At 46.4% G+C, this 25044-nt stretch overlaps 1 protein-coding gene across 1 annotated transcript; it reads left to right on the forward strand.

Annotated features, from left to right (window-relative positions):
• LOC126534176 (uncharacterized) lies at positions 1-24109 on the forward strand. Its single transcript, XM_050181423.2, has 7 exons — positions 1-292; positions 6300-6433; positions 6496-6596; positions 8848-8967; positions 11146-11178; positions 19825-19857; positions 23805-24109. The coding sequence occupies exons 1-7, from the start codon at positions 32-34 to the stop codon at positions 24026-24028; spliced, it is 906 nt and encodes a 301-aa protein (XP_050037380.1). The 5' UTR covers positions 1-31; the 3' UTR covers positions 24029-24109.
• The last annotated feature ends 935 nt before the right edge of the window (positions 24110-25044 follow it).

Here is a 25044-nt window from a genome sequence, read left to right on the forward strand (position 1 = left end):
CTCAGTCCTTTGTGAATTCAGGAGGTAGGTGATGGCGTCGAGAACCATTGCGGTTATCATCGTGACCGTGATATTAGCAGCCACGTTAATTAGTGCTGATGAGAGCGGAGAAGGAAACGGCGAAAAGAGCAAGCGCGAAAAGCAATGCCAACCGGCAGAGAAACCTGAAGAGCTGCCGGAAGACATACCGGAAGGAACACCACAAGCTTCCTCTGGAACAAATGCCCAAGAAAACCACCAAGAAGAACCAGGCGAAGAAAAGGCAGCAAAAACAGACGTTGATATTGCAACGGTTAGTGCTTTTTGTTGATTTCCTGGCCGTTTACTTAATATGGGTCGTAAGTTCATGACCTCCTAACGGAACAATATGGCCGTTTATAAGATTAAAGGACATTAAGGGCGTGATATCATCGCTGAAATTTCACTAGTTCTCAATTTCGTATTCTTATATGTAACATCTATTAGCATCGGGCAAATCTAGTAATAGGAAGTAATGCCTTGCTTTGAGGCCCCACTAGACTTGATGTAGTTTCATAATGAATTTGTATGCATCAAATATATATATATATATATATATATATATATATATATATATATATATATATATATATAGTGCTTGCAAATATACGTCAAACCAGCGGTTATCGGGTTACCCAGATTTTCAGAAACGAATACTGAGGATCTCCGGTTTAAACAACCGGTTAGCTGGATATTCGAAGCTACTAGATTACTAGAATAATCCAAGCGCCAGCTATTCTAGTGCAAGCACCTGTGAATTTAATTCAGCTGCCCCACATTTAATCTCAGCACCAAACTATATTATCCCAAAGATGCATTAGCGGAATTGTTCTAGGATGTTCAAAATTATGAGGAAATGCTATAATTTTGCGCCGACCAAACATAACCCAACAGCTTTCTTGAGGAGCGTTGTCATGTGACTTCAAAAATGCATTTCCACCGTGATACATGATCGAAATAATGCACTCTTATCGACATTACTGCCATGAACAGGTCACGTAAAATGTAGCTATTTGATGGCTTTGCTAACATGCATTGAAGCTAAGGGACATCCAGCAACAAACCGTTGATTTCTAAAGCTGGTAACAACAGGCTGAAAAGAGCGTCACGTGACCTCTCATCAGTTTATTTTCTACAAGGCCCGTTGACATGGATATCAAATGAATGAGCTTTGAACAATCTGTGCGATTTTACCCATGTAACGCATCTGAGATTACGTGGAGGATCACGTATCTCACGTAACATCCGCCAGCATATTCCTCATTCTCAACCATATTGACATGGATATCAAACGATCGAGCTTCGAAGGAACTCTGTCCTGATACCTAGCTCAGCACGAGGTCGCGAGATCGAATCCCAGCCACGGCGGCCGCATTTCGATGGGGGCGAAATGCAAAAACACTCGTGTACTTAGATTTAGGTTCACGTTAAACAACCCCCGGTGGTCGAAATTTCCGGAGTCCTCCACTACGGCGTGCCTCATAATGAGAAAGTGGTTTTGGCACGTAAAACCCCATTATTTAATTTTAATTTTAACTTCGCAGCAAGCAGACCACAGTACCATGCCAGCCTCCTTGAATGCTGAATCTTGCTGCAGGTTTTACAGAGAAATTACAGGGATACCACTTAACTGTAAAGCTGTAGAACACATATAAAATGTCCGATTTCTGGCGTTAACAGCTTAATTCATTTGCTTGCACAACTTCTTAAGTGTAAATTAAGATTACTTTTCTTTGTTTAGTATTTTTTGCCTGCTCGACCACAATCGAATGACATCAATATATTAACATGTTAACTCAGAGAACCTAATTTGGCTTATATATTAACACCTTCGCATACTGCCACAGCTGCACTCTATCATATGTGTTGCAATAATGAAGGAGTGCTTGTCCACCAGCTCTCCTATGTCCCTAACAGTGAGCTTCGAAGGAACTCTGTCCTGATACCTAGCTGAGAACGAGGTCGCGAGATCGAATCCCAGCCACGGCGGCCGCATTTCGATGGGGGCGAAATGCAAAAACACTCGTGTACTTCGATTTAGGTTCACGTTAAAGAACCCCAGGTTGTCGAAATTTCCGGAGTCGTCCACTACGGCGTGCCTCATAATCAGAAAGTGGTTTTGACACGTAAAACCCCATAATTTATTTTCAAGATACCTACGTAGAATACGCTAGACCACGTGGTAAAGGATGTCACGTGAGCTTGCGTAACTTTCGGAAGCCCACATGTGATTCACAAACACATTGAGATGGGTTGGAAACGAACGGGAATCACAAGAGCTTTGCGATGGTACGCACGTAGCAAACGTCAGATCCCGTGAGAGACGCTGTCCCGTAACCTCACGTATATTTCGCTGGCCCATGCGTAATTCCCAATCATACTGACGTGCATAACAAGCAATGCGGCTTCGAACAAGGTCTGTGATGGTACGCACTCCGCGTACTTCAGACCACGTGAAGAAGAGTCACGTGACATCACGTAAGTTTAGCCAGACCATGGGTAATTACCAACCCTGCCGACATGGATATCAGGCGAACGGGAGAATCATAAGCTATGCGATGGTACACACGTACTGAAAGTCAAACCACCTGGGAAAGGGTGTCACGAACCTCTTATATTTCGCTAGCCCATCCGTGATTCCCAGCTATACTGGCATGGATATCAAGTCATCGAGCTTCGAACAAGATCTGCGATGGTACGCACTTGGCGTACTTCAGACCACGTGGAAAAGACTCACGTGACGTTGCGCAACTTTAGCCAGACCATAGGTAATTTACCAACCACGCCGACATGGAGATCAAACGAAAGGGTGAATCAAAACATTGCGATGCTGTACACGTAGTTAACGTCAAATCACTTGGGAAAGGGTGTCACGTGACCTCACATATCATTCGCTAGCCCATGCGTGATTCCCAACCATACTGACGTGACTATCAAACGATCGGGCTTCGGACAAGGTTTGCGACGGTACGCACTTCGCGTACTTAAGACCAAGTGGAAAAGGGCCACATGACATCTCGCAACTTTACCTAGACCATGCGTAATTGCCAACCATACTGACATGGATATCAAACGATTGGGTTTCGAACAAGGTTTGCGATGGTACGCACTTCGCTTACTTCAGACCACGTGGAAAAGAGTCACGTGACATCACGTAACTTTAGCCAGACCGTGGGCAATTACCAACCATCCAGACATGGACATAAAACGATCGGAAAAAACAAAAGCTACGTGTTAGTATACACGTATTTGACATCAAATCACGTGGGAATGGGTGTCACGTGACCTCACCTAGCTTTCGCTAGCCCATGCATGATTCCTAACCATACTGACATGGGTTTTACACGATCGCACTTCGAACAAGGTTTGCAAAGGTGTGCACTTCGCGTACTTTAGACTACGTGGAAAAGAGTCACGGGACATCACGTAACTTTAGCAAGACTGTGGGTAATTACCAACCCTCTCGACATGGATATCAAATGAACTGGAATAGAAAAATCTATGCGATGGTGCCCACATAGCGAGCCTCACAGCAAGTGGCGAAGGATATCACGTGACCTCCCATAACTTTCGCGCTCCCGTAGATGCTTCTCGACCCTGTTGACATGGATAGGATATTAAAAACACCTAGACTGCAGCAAAACACTCATGTATAGACGCCACCAAATCACGGGAACAGACGCGGACAGTACTTCGCTCGCCGGCTCCGCCGTCCTGACCGAGCGAAGAGCGACAGCAGCGCCACGAAATGCGAGAATCGATGGAGGGTCCACGCATTGACAGAAGTTAGAAAACGGAACCTAATCTAGTAACGTTGGGCGGGACTGCGAGTGGTTACTACAAATCACGACATTGACTCCGAATCCTTTGGTGATGACCCGCCACCATCTCATGAAAAGCGCTCCGATAAACTGGAGGGGCAGAAGATTAGTGTTACTGGCCTCCGAACAAGAGCTGTGTTTGTTAAATGATTTAGCCCCACCTTTCTGCAGAGAACTGTCTACAGTAGCTTCCAGGACCTCACCTTTGTTTCAAGCTCCTTCACCAAAAACGTCAGGTGGTGTCCTGATATTGAAACGCGGGCAAATGACCACCTCCCCTCTTATCTTAGGATTGAAGGGCTGAAGGGCTCCAAGTTACCCGGCGTCACCCAATCTATCGATTGGCTCATGTTCAAATCAATTGTGGAAGACGGCTGTCGTGAGGGCGCATCCTGTAGCCTAGAGCATACTATAAAGGTCGCCCAAGAGGCTGCCACGCATTCGCTTTCGAGAACATCTGCACGTACAGAATACGACATTGCATTAGAGAAGCTTGCTGCAACATGTCGCCGTGCAGAGCGATGATATAGGCGCACGAAGTCGGTACATGACTTGAAGTTGGCCAGACGAACTGAAAAGAAAATTCATTGTCGCGTGGACAAACTCGCATAACAAAGATGGCTGAACGGCAGCCATCACAAGATGGCTGAATGCGTGAACGGCAGAAGTTATTGCAATTGCCGAAGATTACACTATCATAACGCACATTAGCATTGAAACAATGCGTGTGCACATAAGACACTTCGCCCAGACCCCCATCTACTACGTCGCAAGTCTCCATGGAGAGAGGACCCACAGGACATTCAGTACAACTGCCTTGACACACCATGCCTCTCTTACTTCCGGATGCGTACCTGCTGGAAGACTTTCGATTCCTCCATGCTGCTTGAGCCGTACTCAAGTAAACCTCACAATCCCAAGACTTCAGAAAAAGTCGGACTAGCTGTCATCAGTGCTCAAGCAACTTACGTTGCTCCTCTTGTACGAGAAATACAGCGACTTCATACACGTCTATACTGATGGCTCAACTACATCAACCAGTTTCGTTCGCGCTGTAGTCACAAAAAGAAGAAGACTAACCTAACGGCTCCAGACTTCCCATAACAGTATGTCTACAGCTGCAGAGCCGCGAGAGTGCTCCATGTGATCAACACAGAGACTCCTCAAAAATGGGCAGCCTTTTGCGATTCAAGGCCGGCTTTACAATGTCCCCAGTCATTTCTCCGAGGTGGAACTCACGATCAATTGCCATGCGAAATCGTGGAACCCATTCACCACTTGTGAGAAAAAGGCCATGATATGACTTTTCAATGAATACCACGCCATTGCGGTATCACAGGAAATGATGACACGGACAAGGCAGCTAGCACGTCAAACCAAGATGACCACTGCATACCCATTCCTATCTGAAGTGGAGACGTTGTGAGACAGCTTTGCGTTCTAGCACGCATACTCGTTTGCTAAGTGGATCACCACACATGCAAGGTGCACCCGACTGCACAGTCTGCACAACCTTTCACTGCAACTCATACCTCCGGCCGAACTGCACCGGCGCGAAGCGTCTCTTCTGTGTCGGTTGTGGTTGGGAGTTGCCTTCACGAAAGCTTATTCAGCACTCATTGGAATGGCTGACAGTACTGCATGTGATGTCTGTGGCTACGAGGAGAGAATTGACCACCTATTGTGCCACTGTCCTCAGTTTGAAGCACAAAGACCAGCACAAACAACATTACCTCGTTTCTGTCCAGCTACATGGCAGTCGCATATTTTTAAACTCTGGCTAAAGTTAGCTGGGACACCCTCTATATAAGCAGTTGTTGATATATAACGCAAGTTTTCTGGTGCAAATGTACTGCCTATAGCTAAATATAAAAGGCAACGAGTCTTCTAGTATTTCTTCACGGGGAACCGTGTTCGGTAATTAAAGGTTTAAAAGTCGAACTTATAAAGTAAGCATAACAGTGAGAACAATTGAATAGTCCACCAAAAAGTTCTTACAACACCAGAGAGCTCAGTTGAGCGCGGAATATTTGAGAGGCTGCACAACTGTTTCCTTGTACACCGTAGACTCATTCCAGGTGGCTGTACTGAATATAGAGAATTTGAAAGTTGGTATTCTTAATGTACCTGTAGATATACCTGTATTATTTGTAAATGGAGCCCGCGACCTCCAGTCAAGTGCTACTACATGAGGTGATCGAACCGGAATCAAAGATAACCGAAAGAGGGTGAACTACCGGAGGTTTTTTTAATGCATGCCCTACGGTGTTGTGCAATACACATAGCATTATTTTGAGGTCAACCCGCAGATGAAATTTTCATCCATCTTGCTGTAGCAGTCTTCATGTTCACTCGAGCGAGAAATTTCCCAATTACTGGCATGAGTCCGCTCAGTCGGCGTCCTCCACTACAAGTTGAAGAAGCCTACCATGTTAAGAAACATGCTGATTTTTGTTTCAGTTCTATGCAGCTGGCGAGCACATTTGGATATTAGGATTAAGCGGATCGCAATACCCCTGCATGCTCGACGTCGTTCAAGAGACAAATGAGACTTTTACTTCCTTTATGAGGCTCATTCAAAAGGAACATTTCAGGTACGGAATCCATGCTTTTTAAAGACATTTTCATAAACTGGTATATTTTCTTATTTGCATAGCTTACAAAGCAAGGACCTCCTTGGAAAAGTTACCAAGAAGCCTACGGCAGGAAACACATACAACGCCATGGAAGTATCGCTCGCGCGTCCGAGCTCACGCCGTAAGTACCTTTCGCACTTTTGATATTCATCTAGCAACAAACAAATGTTTATGTTAACAAAAGTTTGTAGCATGATTGCTTTAATTCATAGCCGGATTTGTTAAAGAACAAAAAAATGGAGGGTCGTGCGAAGCTTCACAATCACCGCCCTATGTGAAGTGAATATTTAGAGCAGTTGCAATATCAATTTCACCTGCCTCTAATAGGCCACATATACTACAGCGTTGCCAGCACCTGGCAGATAACATGTACTCCATATAGTGAGAACTCTGCGCCATATATATTCTGCTCTCATGAAGCGCACAAAGCATGCGTACAACGCTTTTGTGCTCTCGTAATTGGGTTATGTTAACACTGCAAACTTTGTGCGAACATAAACAATGTTACGCCCGTATTTGAACAGAATGTGACGTCTCTGCCCCAGCAGCTCATCCGGGGTCGCGGAGCAAGCGCCTCGTAGGCTTTGCATAACGACTGAACATAGGAAGAATTCAAGTATTTAGTAACTAATTACCAAGCGCATATTTAGCAACAAACGTTATCATTTTACCAACTATTACCCCTTTCACGTCCTCATTTTTTATCTGTAGTGAACTTCGTGTAACGTATAGTTCTTGTAGGATGCTTGTAAATATTAGGTATTTTGGCCGTAAACACTGCTGAGCGCTTCAATTATTTTTGAGGTCGCAATAAACCTTCATATACCAACCTTCGGAAATACATCAGCCACTATTCGTATTAGGCAAGGTTTGACCTCGGAGGGGTAGTTTGAGTTTTTCCAGACCATCGCAGTGAATTTTTGAACGCTTGTAAAAAGCGTTTCTCTGGGAAGCCGGTCTTAAGGCATAAAGCGACACCAGTTGCTATTTTGGTGTCGGATATAATTCTGAGCGAGAAAATTCAAAACAATGTAGCGAGGGTGAATAGCAACGAGCCCATAACCTATCGCCAGATTAGCGGTGGCCTAAAGAACAATTTAAACACATGTTAAATTTCAAAACGCGCGCAAGTAAAAAGTAAGATTGTTGTGATTGAAGGCTGATTGCCCGACTATGGGATGGAATGAGAAAATATGACCGTTTCACGCCCTCGTCCCTGAAACGATCTGCAGCGCTAACGTAAATAATTTAACTCAGTTTTGGTAATCATGTCAGTCACTTTAGACAGCCTGCACCCATCCATAAACAGGTCCATAATTCCAAAATACAGTAAAAACGTTGCTCGTTTAACTCACCGAGGTCACCACGAGAACCTGGTATAACGGACAAAAATAAAAAGATTACGAGTATCCAGTAATTACTTGTAAAGCTCATAATTCGGAGAGACATACCTAATTTTCTCCCCACATAAAGGCTCCTTTCTCTTCCATTGCCGTAAAATTTAAACAAAAGGTGACGAACTGTTTTGTGAACACACCAAAAAGGTACGGATAACTGCTATGCAACGATTTGAAGCGCTTCAGTACGCATTATTTTTTGAAGGCCTGCAATTACCTGACATTCTTGAAACCTTTCCCACGATCGAGGTGAGAAAATTTCAGCTCTTCATCTATGTCGAAATTGTGACACGCTGAGTCTGTTCGCTATGTTGGGAAAAAATTCTCGGTAGTTTAAAATTGCGCTTTTAATGTGGATTGATTGCACAAATAATTGGCGAGAAAGGCTGTGATTACCGTGAGCTGACAAATTTTGCACATAACTCGCAACACTGCCCCCATTACAAATATAAATAGCGCTCTTTCTTTAGTTCGCACAGAATAGCGGAGGAACCTGCTTCATAATTCATAAAGGGAAAATAAATCTGAATTTTCAGTAATTATTTCCAAGGTAATTAAAAACTTACACAGTTCCAACTGTCGGCGAATATCGCCCAGAACTTGTCCCCCATTCTATTTAAACATGAAATAGATGGCACTCTTGGTTCCAGTAGGGCAGTGAGGAAACTGTGCGTGCATCTGTTTCAGTTACCAGAACTAAACAGGCTGAACACGAGCGTTTAGGAGTTTTCGTTGAGCATGCAAGTTGCTGACAACATGCACCACACTATGTCCAAATATGAAATACACGGAGGGCCCAGTTCTTTTACGACGCTGTGAAATCCGGCACGTAATGTTTTCGATAGCTTCTAGTTGCGCCAAGACCTTTGCTGTAAAGCAAGTGCTATGTTGAAAGCAGAGAAATACCCAGTTCTTGCACTCTGCAAGAAGAAATGAGGTTGGTGTCATTGAATAAACGTTTTCTTGCTCACGCAGACCTTGCGATAACCGGATCCTGGAACAGCTCGGAGATAATGCTGTACGAAAGCATCGACAAGAAGTGCGCTCTGTTTTCCGCCACGTACTACGAGCGACCTAGCATGCTTCCTCTTAAAAGTAAGCTTCGCAATATTGAACAAAGGAATGAAATACAAATGCTTGCCCCAGAATGATATAGAAGTACCAGAATAACTTACAGCTAATACGCCAGACCACTTCATTGTAAACGTTGAAGAACAAAAGCGCGAAGTAGTTTTTCTTCGGGAAAAAATTTCATTTAATTTCATTTTGTTACATTAAAGACCCCATTCGGGGTATTACATAAGGGGTGGTTAACATGTGAACACAAGAAAAGGCAGGTGTTACATTGAAGTACAAGTTTCAACAGTTTCTAGAAATTGTGAATGACATGGTGATGACAGCGACATTAATGGTTAGGTCGTTCCAGTCCTTGGCAGCTCGAGGAAAAAATGATGATTGAAAATGACAGTTCGTGTTCGAGGACGAGAAACTTGGAGTTCATGGCTGGTGCGCTGTGACATGCGTGAAGATGATGGCGTGACGTAAGGCGGGCGGCTTTGTGAGCTGTAAAAAAATTTGTGATAAAGAGAGAGCGTGGCGATGCGACGACGAAAAGCAAGAGATGCCAAGCTAGATTGTGCCTTTAAGTGCTAAATGCTAATGTTATATGAATATGTAGAATGGATGAATCTAGTCGCACGGTTCTGAACTGACTCGAGTGCATTGATGATATATGTTTGATGAGGGTTCTAGATGGCGGCGGCATATTCCAGTTGGCTAAGGAATGCTAAAGCAGAAGGGGAATGCCGTCTGTAGCTCTACGCTCATTCGTAAAATAAAATAAAGGGCGTTTATCCTGCAGCCGATTTTCCTAAACTTTGGTAAGAATCACTTTCTTCTTGATACACAGAACGAGCAAGAGCCAGTAAATTTCATCAGTCGTTTGCTTGATAAAGCGACTGAAAAATGCCCATAAAGAATATGAACCGTTACGAGGATACTAAGGGCACAATATTTTCAACGACCTGGTTACTTTGACACTGCGTGTCATATACTAAACCAAGAACCACTCACAAAATCACTGGTCATACCAATTGAAGGCGGTAAATTTTAAGCATGGTGTAGGTTGCGGTTTCGGTAACAGACCTTGATGAAAAATTAAGTGGTTGTGCCCCTTAGCACGTCTAATGTTTTTTATCGGTGACTTTATTTGTGCTGCTGCCAAGAGTAAACGCGGATTTTTCTCCATTTCCATGCCCTCAACTATGAAACCTCTGTCCCTGAATTTATTGAAATAATTACACACCATAGAGTAACACAACAGTACTAGGACGGAACTAAGGTCATTGATCAATAAATTTTGTAAGAAATAGCTACAAGCAAAAAAATCATGACACTGGGACTATAGTAATACAAAAAATCTTACTGAATGTAGATAGTGAGTTTTCATTGTATTCATTGATAAGAACACATTTAAGTCACGTACCCAAATTAATCAAGACAAACAAATCAATGCAACCGAAAAAACAAGGTATCCACTATAATAACAGAGCACGCTGTATTGAATGACATTGTGTTTTCCTGGTGCTAATAATGAAGGTCGCGAAGGACATTTCAAAGCAAAATAATAAAAAAAAAACACGATATTAAAATTTTGTGATGTCACGATTATCAGTATGCTCACCGCATGCGGAATCCTTGTGCCATAAGTGGCTCGCATTCTAGTTTTAAAGGTTTAACCATAAATTGCACCACTTTTATTGAGCGCGGTGTTTTCTATATGGCCAACATGCGCGACCGGTAATGCTAGACGTCTGTGCAGGGGATGGTATCCTTAAGTCGAAGTGCATCATTTTAAACTGCAGAACACTGACAAGAAATGCGGAAAGCCGGTAGCTTGGAATGCGAACGCCTCGCATGCCGCGCCAACGGGAAACCGGTTGCGTGTCGCACCAATAAATTTGCAATATCATGAAGAGCTGATTGAGGGGTTTTTATGGCGCAAAGGCATCGTTGGCCAAAGAGCGCCAAGTCTATATCATGAAAAGTTAAAAGCAACGCCATTTAAATAGCTATTTACCTATGCTGACGAGCATCACCCTGATGTACATGGACTGCATGAATAAAAACGGGCTGGTTGTTAACGAGCGAACATAAATGAGAAGAAAAAAAGCGCCAGCTTTGAGCAGAGGGAATTTCATTCCTGTACGATCATTTATCAAGCAGTAAATGTTATTAGATGCGGGAATAAGTCTTAACGCTTGTGCTTTACAGAACACAAAGATGTGATCAATACGTGTTCCCAAGGTACGTATTACAATGTTAATTTTTTGCGTTTATCGAATGCGCTTTAATACTCTCACGAGAGGCGCTACACACCGGTAATTAGAGAAGACGAGCGTGCAGCAAGACGAACATATATTGAGGCGAACTTGTGTCCCGTATAACCGAAAGCAATTAGCCCAGTAGCAGCAACATGTGCGAGCATGGACGGCGATCAAGGAAGAAAGAGCATCACCTATGTGTGGGCAGTATTTAAAGAAATCAACCAAAGTTGAAAAAAAATATACCAGTTGTTAGTCTGCGCTTGTATCGTGCACTTCCTTTCGTCCTTCGTCCGCATTGCGCTGCCCAGCCCTAGGAATATGTTCACTCATCAACTCGCCCAGCTTGCTGTGCTAATTCTGTATTTAAAGGCTGTGAAGGAACGTGCGTACAACTATCGCTAGAGAAAGCGCCAGTTGCTCTGCCTGATACGATAGGCCTATCTAGGCGCGAAGCTATCGCTGTAGGTTTGCCCGAGTGCTTACACGGATTAACAACCGTCGTTCGAACGCCACCGGCACAGATGCAAAACCCGAAAGCCACGTGGCATTGCTCCCCTCAAAAAAAAAAAAAAAAATACATCGTCCCGATGTTGGAAATAAGCATTTAGGTAAACAATTAGACAGCACTGGAGGTTGTGGAGAACCCAAAGTTAATGAAAAAACTACGCAAGAAGTTTTCTAACGTGCTTAATACGCCTTCATGCGCACAACGTGAACAATTTGGGGCAGTGCACGCCGTCGCTGAGAGTTCGTCAACCCGTCAGGAATGACCTCATAATTCAGTGCACACACGTGGCGGACAATCTTGTATGAACCAAATGTACAATTAGTCGCAGACATCCGACTACTCCACCATTACGCAATCGACAAGGGACACAACATCATCTACCAGTGGATACCGGGTCACTGCAGAATTTCGGGAAATGTCAGTGCGGATGACGCTGCCCGGTCGGCTCATGATAGTGCCCAGATTGTACCCATACCGCTGTCAAGAACAGATGCAGCCACAAGTCTGCGCTCCCTCGCACGCGAGCTTACGCTAACTCTGTGGAACACCAGCGAATTCACGAACACACGTCTTCACAGATTGGATCCAGGTTTGCAACTCCATCTTCCACCAGGGTTGCCACGAGCGGAAGCAACACTTCTGTGCCACCTATGGCTCGGCGTGGCATTCACGAACTCCTACTCCTTCCGTATTGCAATGGCCGACAGCCCTGCTTGCGACACCTGCGGCTGCAAAGAGACGATCGCGCACCTCCTCTGTGACTGTCCACGCTACAATGTGCAAAGAAAAGTGCTCTTGACCGTGCTCGAAAAACTGGACAATCGCCCCTTCACAGAAGAGAAAGTTCTAGGACGCTGGTCCAGACGGGTTTCGGCGCTCAAGGCCTTAAGGGCTTTGCTCAAGTTCTTAAGGACATGTGAATTGTGCGAATGCCTTTGACTATTGTTGCGCGTTACATCGCGTTACTGTTTGCATTTTTTCTTGTTTTTTTCTTCTCTCTTCCTTCTCCTTTTATTCCCTTTACCCTTTTCCCCAGCACAGGGTAGCCAGCCGGTATTTACACTGGCTAACCTCCCTGTCTTTCCTTCCCTTTTGTCTCGCTCTCTCTCTCTTGTATGGGCCGACATAACGTCGAAGGAGCTTCTCGCTGAGTCTCGTCCACGAACTGGTGCCCATACCCAAATTTGCTCGCCTGGCGTGTATTATTTATTGCGGTGTCGAAGGTTGCATTGTGAGGCGCCAGTTGATCGATTTCTTGCGGTTCGGGCTCGAGCGAGCCTCCGGGTTTCTTCGGCGCGCTGCTGAAGTGTCGCCACGTCAGAATGCGGGCTTCTGCATTGACATGTGGCAGCATGGCGCCGAGTGTCGTTGTCACGGCGCGGCCGTAAATAAGAGTGAACGGTGTCAGCTCAGTTGTATCCTGAATGGCCGTGTTATTGGCGAAGGTGATATAAGGGAGTACTTCATCCCACGTTTTATGTTCAACGTCAACGTACATCGACATCATGTCCGTCAGGGTTTTATTTAGCCTTTCTGTGAGACCATTAGTTTGCGGATGGTATGCGGTAGTTCTGCGGTGAGTGGTTTGGCTGTACCAAAAGATGGGCTGCATCAGGTCACTACAGAATGCTGTCCCCATGTCAGTGATAATAGCCACTGGCGCACCGTGACACAGGAGAATCCTAAAAATAAAAAGAATCTGGTGGCTTCCTCAGTGGTTCTTCTTGATAGTGAGGAAGTTTCTGCGTAGCACGTCAAGTTATTCGTTGCAACAATAATAAATTTGTTCGCAGCAGTGGGCGTCGGGAAAGGCCCAAGAAAGTCCAATCCAACTTGCTGGAGCGGTCTTGTCAAGGGTTCGATCGGTTACAGTAGTCCGGCAGGTTTCGTTGGGGCAGTCTTCCGGCGTTGACACTCTGTGCACGTACGGACGTAAGGCTTGACTTCTTCGGCAATAGGCGGCCAGTAATAACATTCTCGAATCCGCGCGAGGGTTCGTGCACAGCCGAGCTGTCCGGATGTTGCTTCATCATGAGACGCCAGCGAAATTTCTGGACTTAACGACGATGGTACAACAAGAAGGTAGGCCTTCTTCGTAGGATCGAAGTTCTTTTTGGGTAGAACACCATTTCTCACACAGAATGCGGGCACACTGCGTTTGATGATTTGTGCGACGCTGTCACTTCGTCCTTCAAGGTACTGAATGAGGCCGCTCAGTTCAGGGTAGGCCTATTGTTGCGTCGCGAAATCGGAGGCGGTAACCATGCCCAGAAAAGTTGAGTCGTTGTCTGTACACGGCGAAAGACAGTCTGAGCCTGAATGCTTTCTTCCGTTCTTGTAAACTACGGAGATGTCGAACTCCTGCAACCGAAAACTCCATCTCGCGAGGCGTCCGGACGGGTCCTTCAGGTTTGCCTTCCAGCACAAAGCGTGGTGATCGGTAAGGACCGTATAGTATCTACCGTATACATATGGGCGGAATCTTGAGGTTGCCCACATTATTGCCAGACATTCTTTTTTCCGCTGTGGAATGGTTTGACTCTGCCTTCGATAAAGAACGACTAGCATAGGCGATGACATATTCTCGTCCATTCGGTCTCTGAACAAGAACGGCGCCGAGGCCGATACTGCTTGCGCCGGTGTTGGATTTCTGTTTCCGCGTTGTTGTCGAAGTGTGCCAAAATGGGCAGTGATTAAAGACGGCGCTTGAGCTCTCGAAACGTTTGCTCTTGTGGTGCGTGCCATAGAAACGGGACGTCCTCTTTTCTCAGGCGTGTCAGTGGCTGTGCGATCCGTGAGACGTCTTAGACGAAGCGCCTGTAGTGGGCGCAAAGTGCGAGAAACCTTCTGACAGACAGACAGACAGACAGACAGACAGACAGACAGACAGACAGACAGACAGACAGACAGACAGACAGACAGACAGACAGACAGACAGACAGACAGACAGACAGACAGACAGACAGACAGACAGACAGACAGACAGACAGACAGACAGACAGACAGACAGACAGACAGACAGACAGACAGACAGACAGACAGACAGACAGACAGACAGACAGACAGACAGACAGACAGACAGACAGACAGACAGACAGACAGACAGACAGACAGACAGACAGACAGACAGACAGACAGACAGACAGACAGACAGACAGACAGACAGACAGACAGACAGACAGACAGACAGACAGACAGACAGACAGACAGACAGACAGACAGACAGACAGACAGACAGACAGACAGACAGACAGACAGACAGACAGACAGACAGACAGACAGACAGACAGACAGACAGACAGACAGACAGACAGACAGACAGACAGACAGACAGACAGACAGACAGACAGACAGACAGACAGACAGACAGACAGACAGACAGACAGACAGACAGACAGACAGACAGACAGACAGACAGACAGACAGACAGACAGACAGACAGACAGACAGACAGACAGACAGACAGACAGACAGACAGACAGACAGACAGACAGACAGACAGACAGACAGACAGACAGACAGACAGACAGACAGACAGACAGACAGACAGACAGACAGACAGACAGACAGACAGACAGACAGACAGACAGACAGACAGACAGACAGACAGACAGACAGACAGACAGACAGACAGACAGACAGACAGACAGACAGACAGACAGACAGACAGACAGACAGACAGACAGACAGACAGACAGACAGACAGACAGACAGACAGACAGACAGACAGACAGACAGACAGACAGACAGACAGACAGACAGACAGACAGACAGACAGACAGACAGACAGACAGACAGACAGACAGACAGACAGACAGACAGACAGACAGACAGACAGACAGACAGACAGACAGACAGACAGACAGACAGACAGACAGACAGACAGACAGACAGACAGACAGACAGACAGACAGACAGACAGACAGACAGACAGACAGACAGACAGACAGACAGACAGACAGACAGACAGACAGACAGACAGACAGACAGACAGACAGACAGACAGACAGACAGACAGACAGACAGACAGACAGACAGACAGACAGACAGACAGACAGACAGACAGACAGACAGACAGACAGACAGACAGACAGACAGACAGACAGACAGACAGACAGACAGACAGACAGACAGACAGACAGACAGACAGACAGACAGACAGACAGACAGACAGACAGACAGACAGACAGACAGACAGACAGACAGACAGACAGACAGACAGACAGACAGACAGACAGACAGACAGACAGACAGACAGACAGACAACGAACTTTATTTAATCCTGAGGAGCTACTGTCAGGACCTCCTGACGGGAGGCCATTGTAGCCGCTGGCCACGCCCACGTAAAGGACAGAACGCCGTGACGCTCCGCTCTTTCCTGGGCCCTCTGGATAGCCTGGGCTTGCTTTCGTAGTACCGTGCTTCTGATGGCCTCCTCCCATTCGGCCTCGCTGGAGAGGAAGTCGTTAGGCAACGCGGGACATCGCCAGAGCATGTGAGCCATTGGGCAAAACGTTTCAGTGCAGTCGGGACAACTAGGGTCCACATCCGAGTACACCCTACTGAGGAATCCCCGCGACAGGAAAGATCCCGTCTGCAGCATTCTAAGTGTAGCTGACTGACCTCTACTGAGCTTCGGGTGAGGCAGAGGATAAATTCTCCGACCAAGTTGGTAATGTTTAGTAATTTCATTAAATGTGAGGAGTGGATCGTTCTGCTGAGTCCCTTCCTGCCCCTCCGGAGCCTCCAGACCGTCGCGGCGCGTGAGTTCTCGCGCACGGTCGTGGGCAAGCTCGTCGAGGTTTGGGAATCCCTCGAGAACGTTCGTCCCCATATGTGCGGGGAACCACGTGATATAATAAAAACCGGGGCAAGCCCTTTTTTCTAAAATAGAGGCCGCTTCTCGTGCGAGGTTGACGCTTTCCTTTTCACGGGGCTGTGGGAAGTGTCGCACGGCTGCTGTCTTCTCAGGGTCTGGTAAGACGCCTGCAGAGTTGACAACGTGGCCCAGGAATTTGAGCTGTTCGTAGGCGAAGCAAAATTTTTCAGACTTCAGCGTAAGTCCGGAAGACTTGATAGAGCGCAGTACCACTTCTAGCATGCTAAGGTGTTCCTCGAAGGTAGAAGCAAATACTATCCCATCATCAAGATAAACCATACAAGCCTGCCATTTCAGACAAGCTAACACGAAGTTCATTACTTCTTAGAAGGTTGCAGGGCAGTACAGGGACCAAATGGTATCACCTTGAACTGGCATAAGCCATCCAGTTTTATGAAAGCAGTCTTCTCGCGATCCCTTTCGTCAACCTCCACGTGCCAATAGCCCCTCTTTAGGTCCATGGACGAGAAGTATCTTGCACTGCAAATGTGATTCAAGGCATTGTCAATTCGAGGGAGCGGGTAGACGTACTTTCTCGTGACCTTGTTCAGTCGGTGGCAATCGACACAGAATATTGTAGGCTGTTCTCTTTTTTTTTCACAAGCACGACGGGGGAAGTTCAGGGACATTGAGAGCGTTCGATGAGATCGTCGTTCAGCATTTCTTTTGTATGTTTCCTGATTGCTTCGCGTTCTTTCATGAACACGTGCTGCAGTAACCTGTGAATAGGCAATGCACATTCATCTGTTATTAGTTGAGGCTTCGTAAGGGTCGTCTGGCCAATCTTGAACAATGTAACGAAGCAATCCTCGTAGGTATGAAGCAGTTTCTGCAGCCGTTCTTGTCTCGCTTGCGACAGAGCAGGGTTTATCTCGAATGAAATCTCAGCAGGTCGAGGTGCAAGCTCGTTTTTGAGCTTGAGGATGCTGCGTTTGTCGGGAATAGTCTCGAAGAGCGCCACCGTGTTGCATTTAGTGAGGTGACGATATTCCGAGCCGAAATTCGTTATCAATATATTGGCTGTTCCTTCGACCAGGCGGACGATTGCCCTTGCTAAAGTCAGCATACGCTCAACTAAGCAACTTGGGTTCGCTTCGACCAACCTTTCGACGCAGCTGCCGTTGTTGGTACCCACTGCGATTAGAGTACTCGAGCGGGGTGGAAACGTGAATATGGTCATCCAGAATAGCGAGTGAAGCAGATAATGCAGAACTTGGATCTCGTGCAATTGCGTTGTCTGGTGAAAGACTTCTGGCCTCTACTTGTCCATTAATGACCACACTGTTCGCCGAAAGGAAGTCTACGCCCAGAATGACGTCATGGGAGCACTGTAATAGGACGATCAAAATCGTAGGGTACGCGTGTCCTCGCACCGCTGCACGAGCCGCATATCTTCCTTTTGCTGTTACTACATGATGACCTGCTCTTCTTGTCTGCGGGCGGTCCCAAGCAGTAAGAACTTTCCTTAATTGAGTGGTGAACCCCGCGTTCACGATGGAGAAATCAGCACCGGTGTCAACCAATGCCAGTACATCCTGGTCTGTCTTCGCTGCTAGGTCCGTGCATCGCGTCGGTGGCATGAAGATTCCGTTGTCGCTTCCGTGACACATTTTGTTCGTGCGGTGCAGGCGTAGTTACACCACTGGAATGTTGCGGTGGGGGAGGGTCTTTAGCCGTGCGAAAAGCTGCAACCGTGCCTCCACCGGTTGCCATACTCAGTTTACCATGCTAGGGCTGGGAGACCTTCCCGCGCTGCTCCCGCGTAGCCAGGGCAGGGGGAAGTAGAACGGCGGGATGAGGGTGATGGCTTCCGGTAGCGGCTCGTTGCCGAATTCTGCCTTTGTAGGTAGTGTTCGATCTGAAGTGGCCTTTCACAACGTTGCGGACACGTAGCCCCGATAGGGAACCCACGGATGCCGAAGTTCCTATATAAGCAGCGACGGTATACATGGCCGGGCTCGCCGCAGTGGAAACATAGAGGACGCTAGTCGGGAGTCATCGAGACGTCGGACTTTCTCGGGGCTGCCTGTTCGACCATAGGGAGGCGGTTATTTGGTGGTGAGCGTTGCAGCGGTGAGTACGTCGATCTGGCCGGCCGCACTTGGTTTTGCAGAGCGGAGGCATATGACATAAGCTGAGGTGACCGAGAGTTGTATTCGGGTGCTTCCTGCGGCTGAACTTGTTTCCCCGTTCTCAGTGCCTGCTGCAATTCTCGCGTGATAACGCCACTGAGCACTGCGACTTGAAGACCGGAGCTAGAGAACATTTTATGAAGTTCCTCTTGTACTACAGCCTTCATTGTGTCTTGAAAGTTGCTCACGCTCATGGCGTCGAATTCCGTAGCAGACGTAGCATGGACCAGCTCAGGGCGTCCATACTGTCTTCTTTAAACGGTGAGTGTTTTTCCGATGGCTTCGGCTTCAGTTAAAAATTCAGCGACTGTTTTTGGTGGGCTCCGCAATAGCCCAGTGAGAAGATTTTCTTTCACTCCTCTAATTAGAAAACCAAGCTGCTTCCGGCAGTTCTGGATCTGCTCAACTAAAGAGATTCTTAATTTCTTCCGCTAAGAAGGCCACGCTTTCATTAGGCAGCTGGAGACGTGATTTAAGTTGTCTCTCAGCTCTTTCCTTGCGAAGGACACTTGTAAATGTCAGAAGAAGGCTTCGCTTGATGTTTTCTCATGTTCTGAGCTGGGACTCCTGGTTGACGAACCGTGCACGTGCAGAGTCCTGCAGCGCGAAGTAAACGTGCTGCAACTTCGCGTGGTCGTTCCACTTCTAACTCACTACGCGCTAGAATTGTTCGAGCCAGTACTCGGGATCAACGCTGGGGGTTCCACGCAAATTCGGTGGCTCCTGTGGTTGGTGCAACACGATGGCTGTAGGAGTGATGGGCTCGGTCATCTCGGCTGTCGTGGCCTCTTTTGCAGGGCGTGTCTTCTCTGGTAGGAGGCCTTACTCAAGGAAGAGCCTCAGATTCCGGCGGCTTCTTCTCTGGTCGTCTTCTGGCTAGTGCAGAGTGTTGTCGCGAGTGCTCGAACGAGCGCTGGACATACCTAGACCTTCCACCAGATGTGGTGAGAACGTGAAGAAAAACGGGCTAGTGGTTAACCAGTAAATATAAATGAGAAAGAAAAAGCCCAAGCTTTGAGCAGAGTGAATTTCACTCATGTGTGATCATTTATACAGCAGTACAGGTTATTGGATGCGGGAATAATCCTTAATGTTTGTCCTTTACAGAACAAAAAGATGGGATGAATACGTGTTCCCAGGGTACGTATTACAGAGTTCAATTGTTTGTGTTTATCGAATGGGCGTTAACGCTGACATCAAGACATGACAGGTATAACTCTTGTAACGGAGCGCAGGTGTGAGCACTAAATAGCGCGGGGAAGTAGACGAACGAAATAAAAAGAAAAAAATTGGAAAAGGGACACCTATCTGCCATGCACTTTATCTACAGTGCACACTTGTACCCGTAGTGGCAGCTCCACTTATTAGTATCACGTGTATTGTGTATGCTTCGTTTCCTTCGGCTTCAGCAGCAGCAAGGAGTGCAACGGACGGGCAACCACAATACGTGCTCAAACATAAATAGCTGTGATTCTGGAACGTTTACCAGCGTCAACTACAGCAGGGCTTCTTTCAATGTCATCGGTGGCACGGTACAAAACACGGTAAAGAAAAGTGTTATTCTGTGTAATTATCAGACACAGTTATCGCATCTGACTAATGTCACATAAATTCGTAGAACTGTTTCAATTTACGAGATTAAAAATTAAGCTTTGAAAAGCAACTCGCTGCCTGACAACTTAAAATAATGTACCTCACTTTCCATCTTTAAATATCAAATAAACGACTACTTATTTGGAATCTACAAATGACTCGACCAATTAACTGTACATTGCCTATGCATTTTTATGTCTACTTCTTGAAATTTGTGATTGGTGGTAACACGTTATACCATGGTATTTACTTTATTGTTATCTTGTGTTGGTTTTTCTTTGTATGCCATGCGCTCCTTTCTTTTAATATTTGTAACTTGGTTTTATATGATTACGTATAAAGTCAGCGTACTCATTCCGTCTTTCATCTGCTAATTCATTTTTTTACAATGCATTGTGAGGTTCATTTTATTATTTGGTTTACATGTCATTTATTAGGATTAGGATCCTTTATTAAATGTTCCATGTCCGCACCTATATGCTAGACTGCGAATGTGTGCTTCTTTCAGTTCGAATAAAAAGACAATTTTCGTGAAATCTAATGCTTCAGGCAGATATTCAACATTGTAAACAGCCACCTGAAACATAACGCGCCCTCGGATCAGAAATATATAAGCTCAGCCAGTGCGGCGCTAACACGAACGGAAAAAAGAAAAAAAATAGGGCTAACAAAGCGTCAATGCTAAAATAGACAAGGTCGACATACATGGTGATTAAAATCGGACGACGGTAAACTTATGATTATGCGGCAACGATGCGATTCCCGCTTTTAGACGAACCGGGGCTCGCGAGCTCCGGCTACTGCTCTTCAACGCTCGGCGAATTACCTGATTGCGGACTCGAGAATCTTACGGTGAAAAGTAGCACTTTTTGCAATGGGCGACGGACCAGGTAGAACTTTTTGCACGGGAGGCGGGCATGACATGCGCCCCCGAAAAGTCGGGGTTCGTGCTGGTGCGTGCAAAATACGCCAGACGTGCAAACCGGTCGAATGTGGAACTCCCTCTGAACGGACAGGAAGTCTGCGAAGTGCAAACCGTAAGAATATTGGGGATGTGAGTTCAACCGAAAGCCAACGCCGGGCATGCGATACGGTTGCTCACGGCAGGGTGATAAACTTGGCGAAAATGATCCGCGGGGTCCCACGCATTCAAGAAGGCTTTTCGGAGGGCGAGGCCGTTAGACTACTGCACGCCTGCTCATGCCATACGCGTTGTCGTTAAGCTTGCCCTTTCGCTATACTAGCTAAATCAAGGGTTAACTGCCGAATCCCGGGACCACACCTGAGTAACAATACTGGAATGGCGTCAGAAAATTCCTTCCAGAAAGAGTGGGTTACTCAGGTGGAGTCCCGCGATTCAGCGGTTGACCTTTGATGTAGCTAATATATCAAAAGGGAAAGCTTAATGCCAAACCGTATGGCTTAAGAAAGATGCCAGAAGGATGGTACATAAAAGAATAAGAGTCTTGAAGCCGCGAAAGCTCAATTGCCCTGCTATCATGTCCAACTTTCGGGCTTCTGTGAGTCTTCAGATAAGTGTTTGGATGGCTACTATTGTGGTTCATATTATTAGATTGGGCAGGTGCTTAGACCTTTAACTTGACCCGGTGGCTCTCGGTGCGAGCACGGCACTTTCTCGCACCCAGTGGTTGTGCGTGTGTGTTCCCAGGAAGGAGGCCACAATGAAGTGATTGCTGAGACCCTGAGCTGCAGTGTGCCATCAGCCATCGCTTCTATACGATGACTGAGGTCGCGACTGGTGGTAAACGTTATTGAAATGGGGAAGGGTAAAGGGGGACGTGGCTGAGGGATCGGGTTCAAGTAAGGCCCCGGGCCTGCTTGGCCTTCTCCGCCCAGTCCACCAGTTCAAGCTGTCGGTCGACGTCCCCGGAACTGAGCCCGGTCCAGTCAGTCTCGCTGTTGACGGGGGGATGAGAAGACTGAATACCGACACTTCGGGAAACCTAACAGCTGGTCATTCTCAGGTGGGCATTACCGCCGGTGGTTGAGACTGTTGCGCCTTGAAATGTCAGAGGGAATTTTATGGGTGTTTCCCACGAGGCGAGTCCCTCACCCGCGCCCACCGGTGACGGGGCCCGAAACTGACTAATGACGGGCAAACAAAAAAAAACTCTCTTCGAGGTGACAGCAAACGCCACATTCTGTGGAAGGGACAACAGCTGTCAAGGCTAGGATCCTGAACCTGGCACGCCGACCGTCATGGAGAGCCCACTAATTCGGAGAAGGAGTCAATGTCGACGGCTTTCGTGGGAACCGCGTGGACACCCGTTTCGCGACTGCGCCGTCATTGCAGCACAGGCGGGTTCGAAAGTTGAACATCAGAGACGGAGTTCAGCAAGGTGGTGCGAACATGGGATTTTTCATGAGAACATGGGAATAGAAGAATTCGCTTGTGTGGGAAACAAGGAGAAACTAACTGCTTTAACAGGACTTTCCAAGTTTTGCTGAGTGAGCTCTGACTAGAATTTCACACTTGCTTTTATATGTACATAAACCTCTTCTTTCACTTCTATTCCTGGACGTACTCATTCCTATGACAGGAGGATTCCTAGCCTGAACGCTACCCCTATCCGCGGCAATGCCCAGACGTGCGTAAACTTCGTCCTTGTTGCTTCCAACGACTTTGTGGCATTGCCAATTTGCCAATTCCATGAAAGTATGGCCATGTAATGCAGCAATTGGTTATGTGCATTCATGCCCAACGCAACTTATTGGCTTCAGTCAATTAGAAATACATGACTGTGTGGAAATCTAAAAATACATAGCCTGACAAATAACGTTACCCTAGTGTATTAAGCCAAAAGCGTTAACAGTATACAAATTTCTGTATAACTTATCGCGACCATGGTAGCGAAAAGGTCACAAAGCCACAAAGCCGAAAGATACCTTTTAAGCGAGTTCAGCAGAACAGAATAGGGATCACAAATCCAGTCTGAAGGTCTTAACTGCAGTGTGCAAACCAATGGCTGTAGAATAGTGTGCTCATCAAGTACGTTTATCCGACCAGTTGTAAAATTGATTTTGTCAAAAAACGTATCTGATGATCATGAGACTATCAGCAAGTAGCTGGTCACCTAATTTGAGCGTATTGTCCAAGCAATGCATGAAAAGGCTTCTCATGTTGGCAATAGCGAATCACTTTCTTTTTTATAATGTTTGACCTGCGCCTTCTTCATGTAACATACATTTAAATTGGGGCTCTTGTTGGAAAGGAACTTTGCAAAGTCACGAGCTACAATTCATAAAATGCAATAAATCCAGTAAAGCAATTAAGAAGGCAAATTTATTATTTAATTGGTGTTTCAGTTATTCATGGAGATAACGTCCGCTTCTCTGAATATTCCAGCTGAAGGACTAGAATTACGGCATCTGGAACAGGCGATGTTCTAAAATCCAGGAAAACTTAAACATTATCGCCCCGTATATTTTTATTTGCCTCACTGCTCCATGGTCATTGTTTGTTTATTATTCAGGTATGCCCACACAGTCAGTTGAGTACAATTTCCGGCTAAAGAATTCCATTGGGACACAAGAAAAGGCGCAAGAATGCATGCAAGAACTCATAACTCAAAGGGAGGCACGCGAAGAAAATGCAGAAGCTATAGGAATGCTGCCCATACTCTCCGACTGCAGGAAAACCCGTCGGAGCCGTGGCTCCAGCAGTTCTGCTTCACAAGAGGAGGACACACAGCCATAAAAACCACCGAACCAATCCAAAAGCGAACAATGCAAGCTAAAAAGACGATGCGTCACATAATAAAGTGCTTCTTAAAAAGAACTATTTTTTTGCGCCAAAATCCAAATTTCATCTTCAGCTATGCTGTAGTGCGACTCTCTGGATTATTCTTGATCAGCTGGGGTTCTTCATCGTACGCTCAATTCAAGGCGCAAAAGCGTTTTTGGCATTTCGTCCCCATCGAAATGCGACCGCGAAAGCTTGAATTTGATCCAGCGACCCCCCTCGCCCCCCCCCCCCCCCCCCCCCGCCCCGCTTTAACAGTGCAACCCCAAGCCACTAAGAAAGAATGGTGGATAACATCTTTTCGTGCCATTTCTCATTTGTAGTATCAATTTTTCCGAACAATAAAACACAGTAAAGAGAAAAACATTTTGCGATACACAACTCCAGTTGAGCACTACGTAACACGAAGAATTGTTGTATGGTTGTTTAGCGTTAAGCTCAAATTCTATGCATGACGCTCTAACAATAGGTCGAGGCGACATGCATGACGCAATTCGTGAGAAAATTGCTGCTGCTTCAGGGAACCGCCTTTTAGCCAAGTTGGTGGTTGCTGAAATCCATAATTGCCGCGTACAAGACACGCTCAAAAAGGTCGTCGTCTCTGATTCTGCATTTTTGTGCGTGTCTTATTTAGGGCCATTATGCTTTTCATTGCAGCTACCCAGCAGTAACAGCGCCGTGGCTATAACCAGGCGTGTCAACAGGCTTCCGCGGTGAGAACCATCAGCAGCGGCGTTACAGCGTCGCACCTTGATGATGCAGAATGTGGTACTTAGGGAAAATCATTAGCCTGTGTAAGTGCCCGATGAAATGTTCTGACTTGACGTTTACTTTCCGGCCGACTCAGAGCAGTGTATTAACAACCTTTTAGCATCTACGCAGCATCCTAGCAGGTGAGCTAAATTCACTGAGGAGAACATTCATTCAAGTAAGGGAAGCCAGGCTACTAGGTCTTTCCGGTATAACCACTT

Source organism: Dermacentor andersoni, chromosome 7 (assembly GCF_023375885.2).
Source record: "Dermacentor andersoni chromosome 7, qqDerAnde1_hic_scaffold, whole genome shotgun sequence".
NCBI lineage: Eukaryota > Metazoa > Arthropoda > Arachnida > Ixodida > Ixodidae > Dermacentor > Dermacentor andersoni.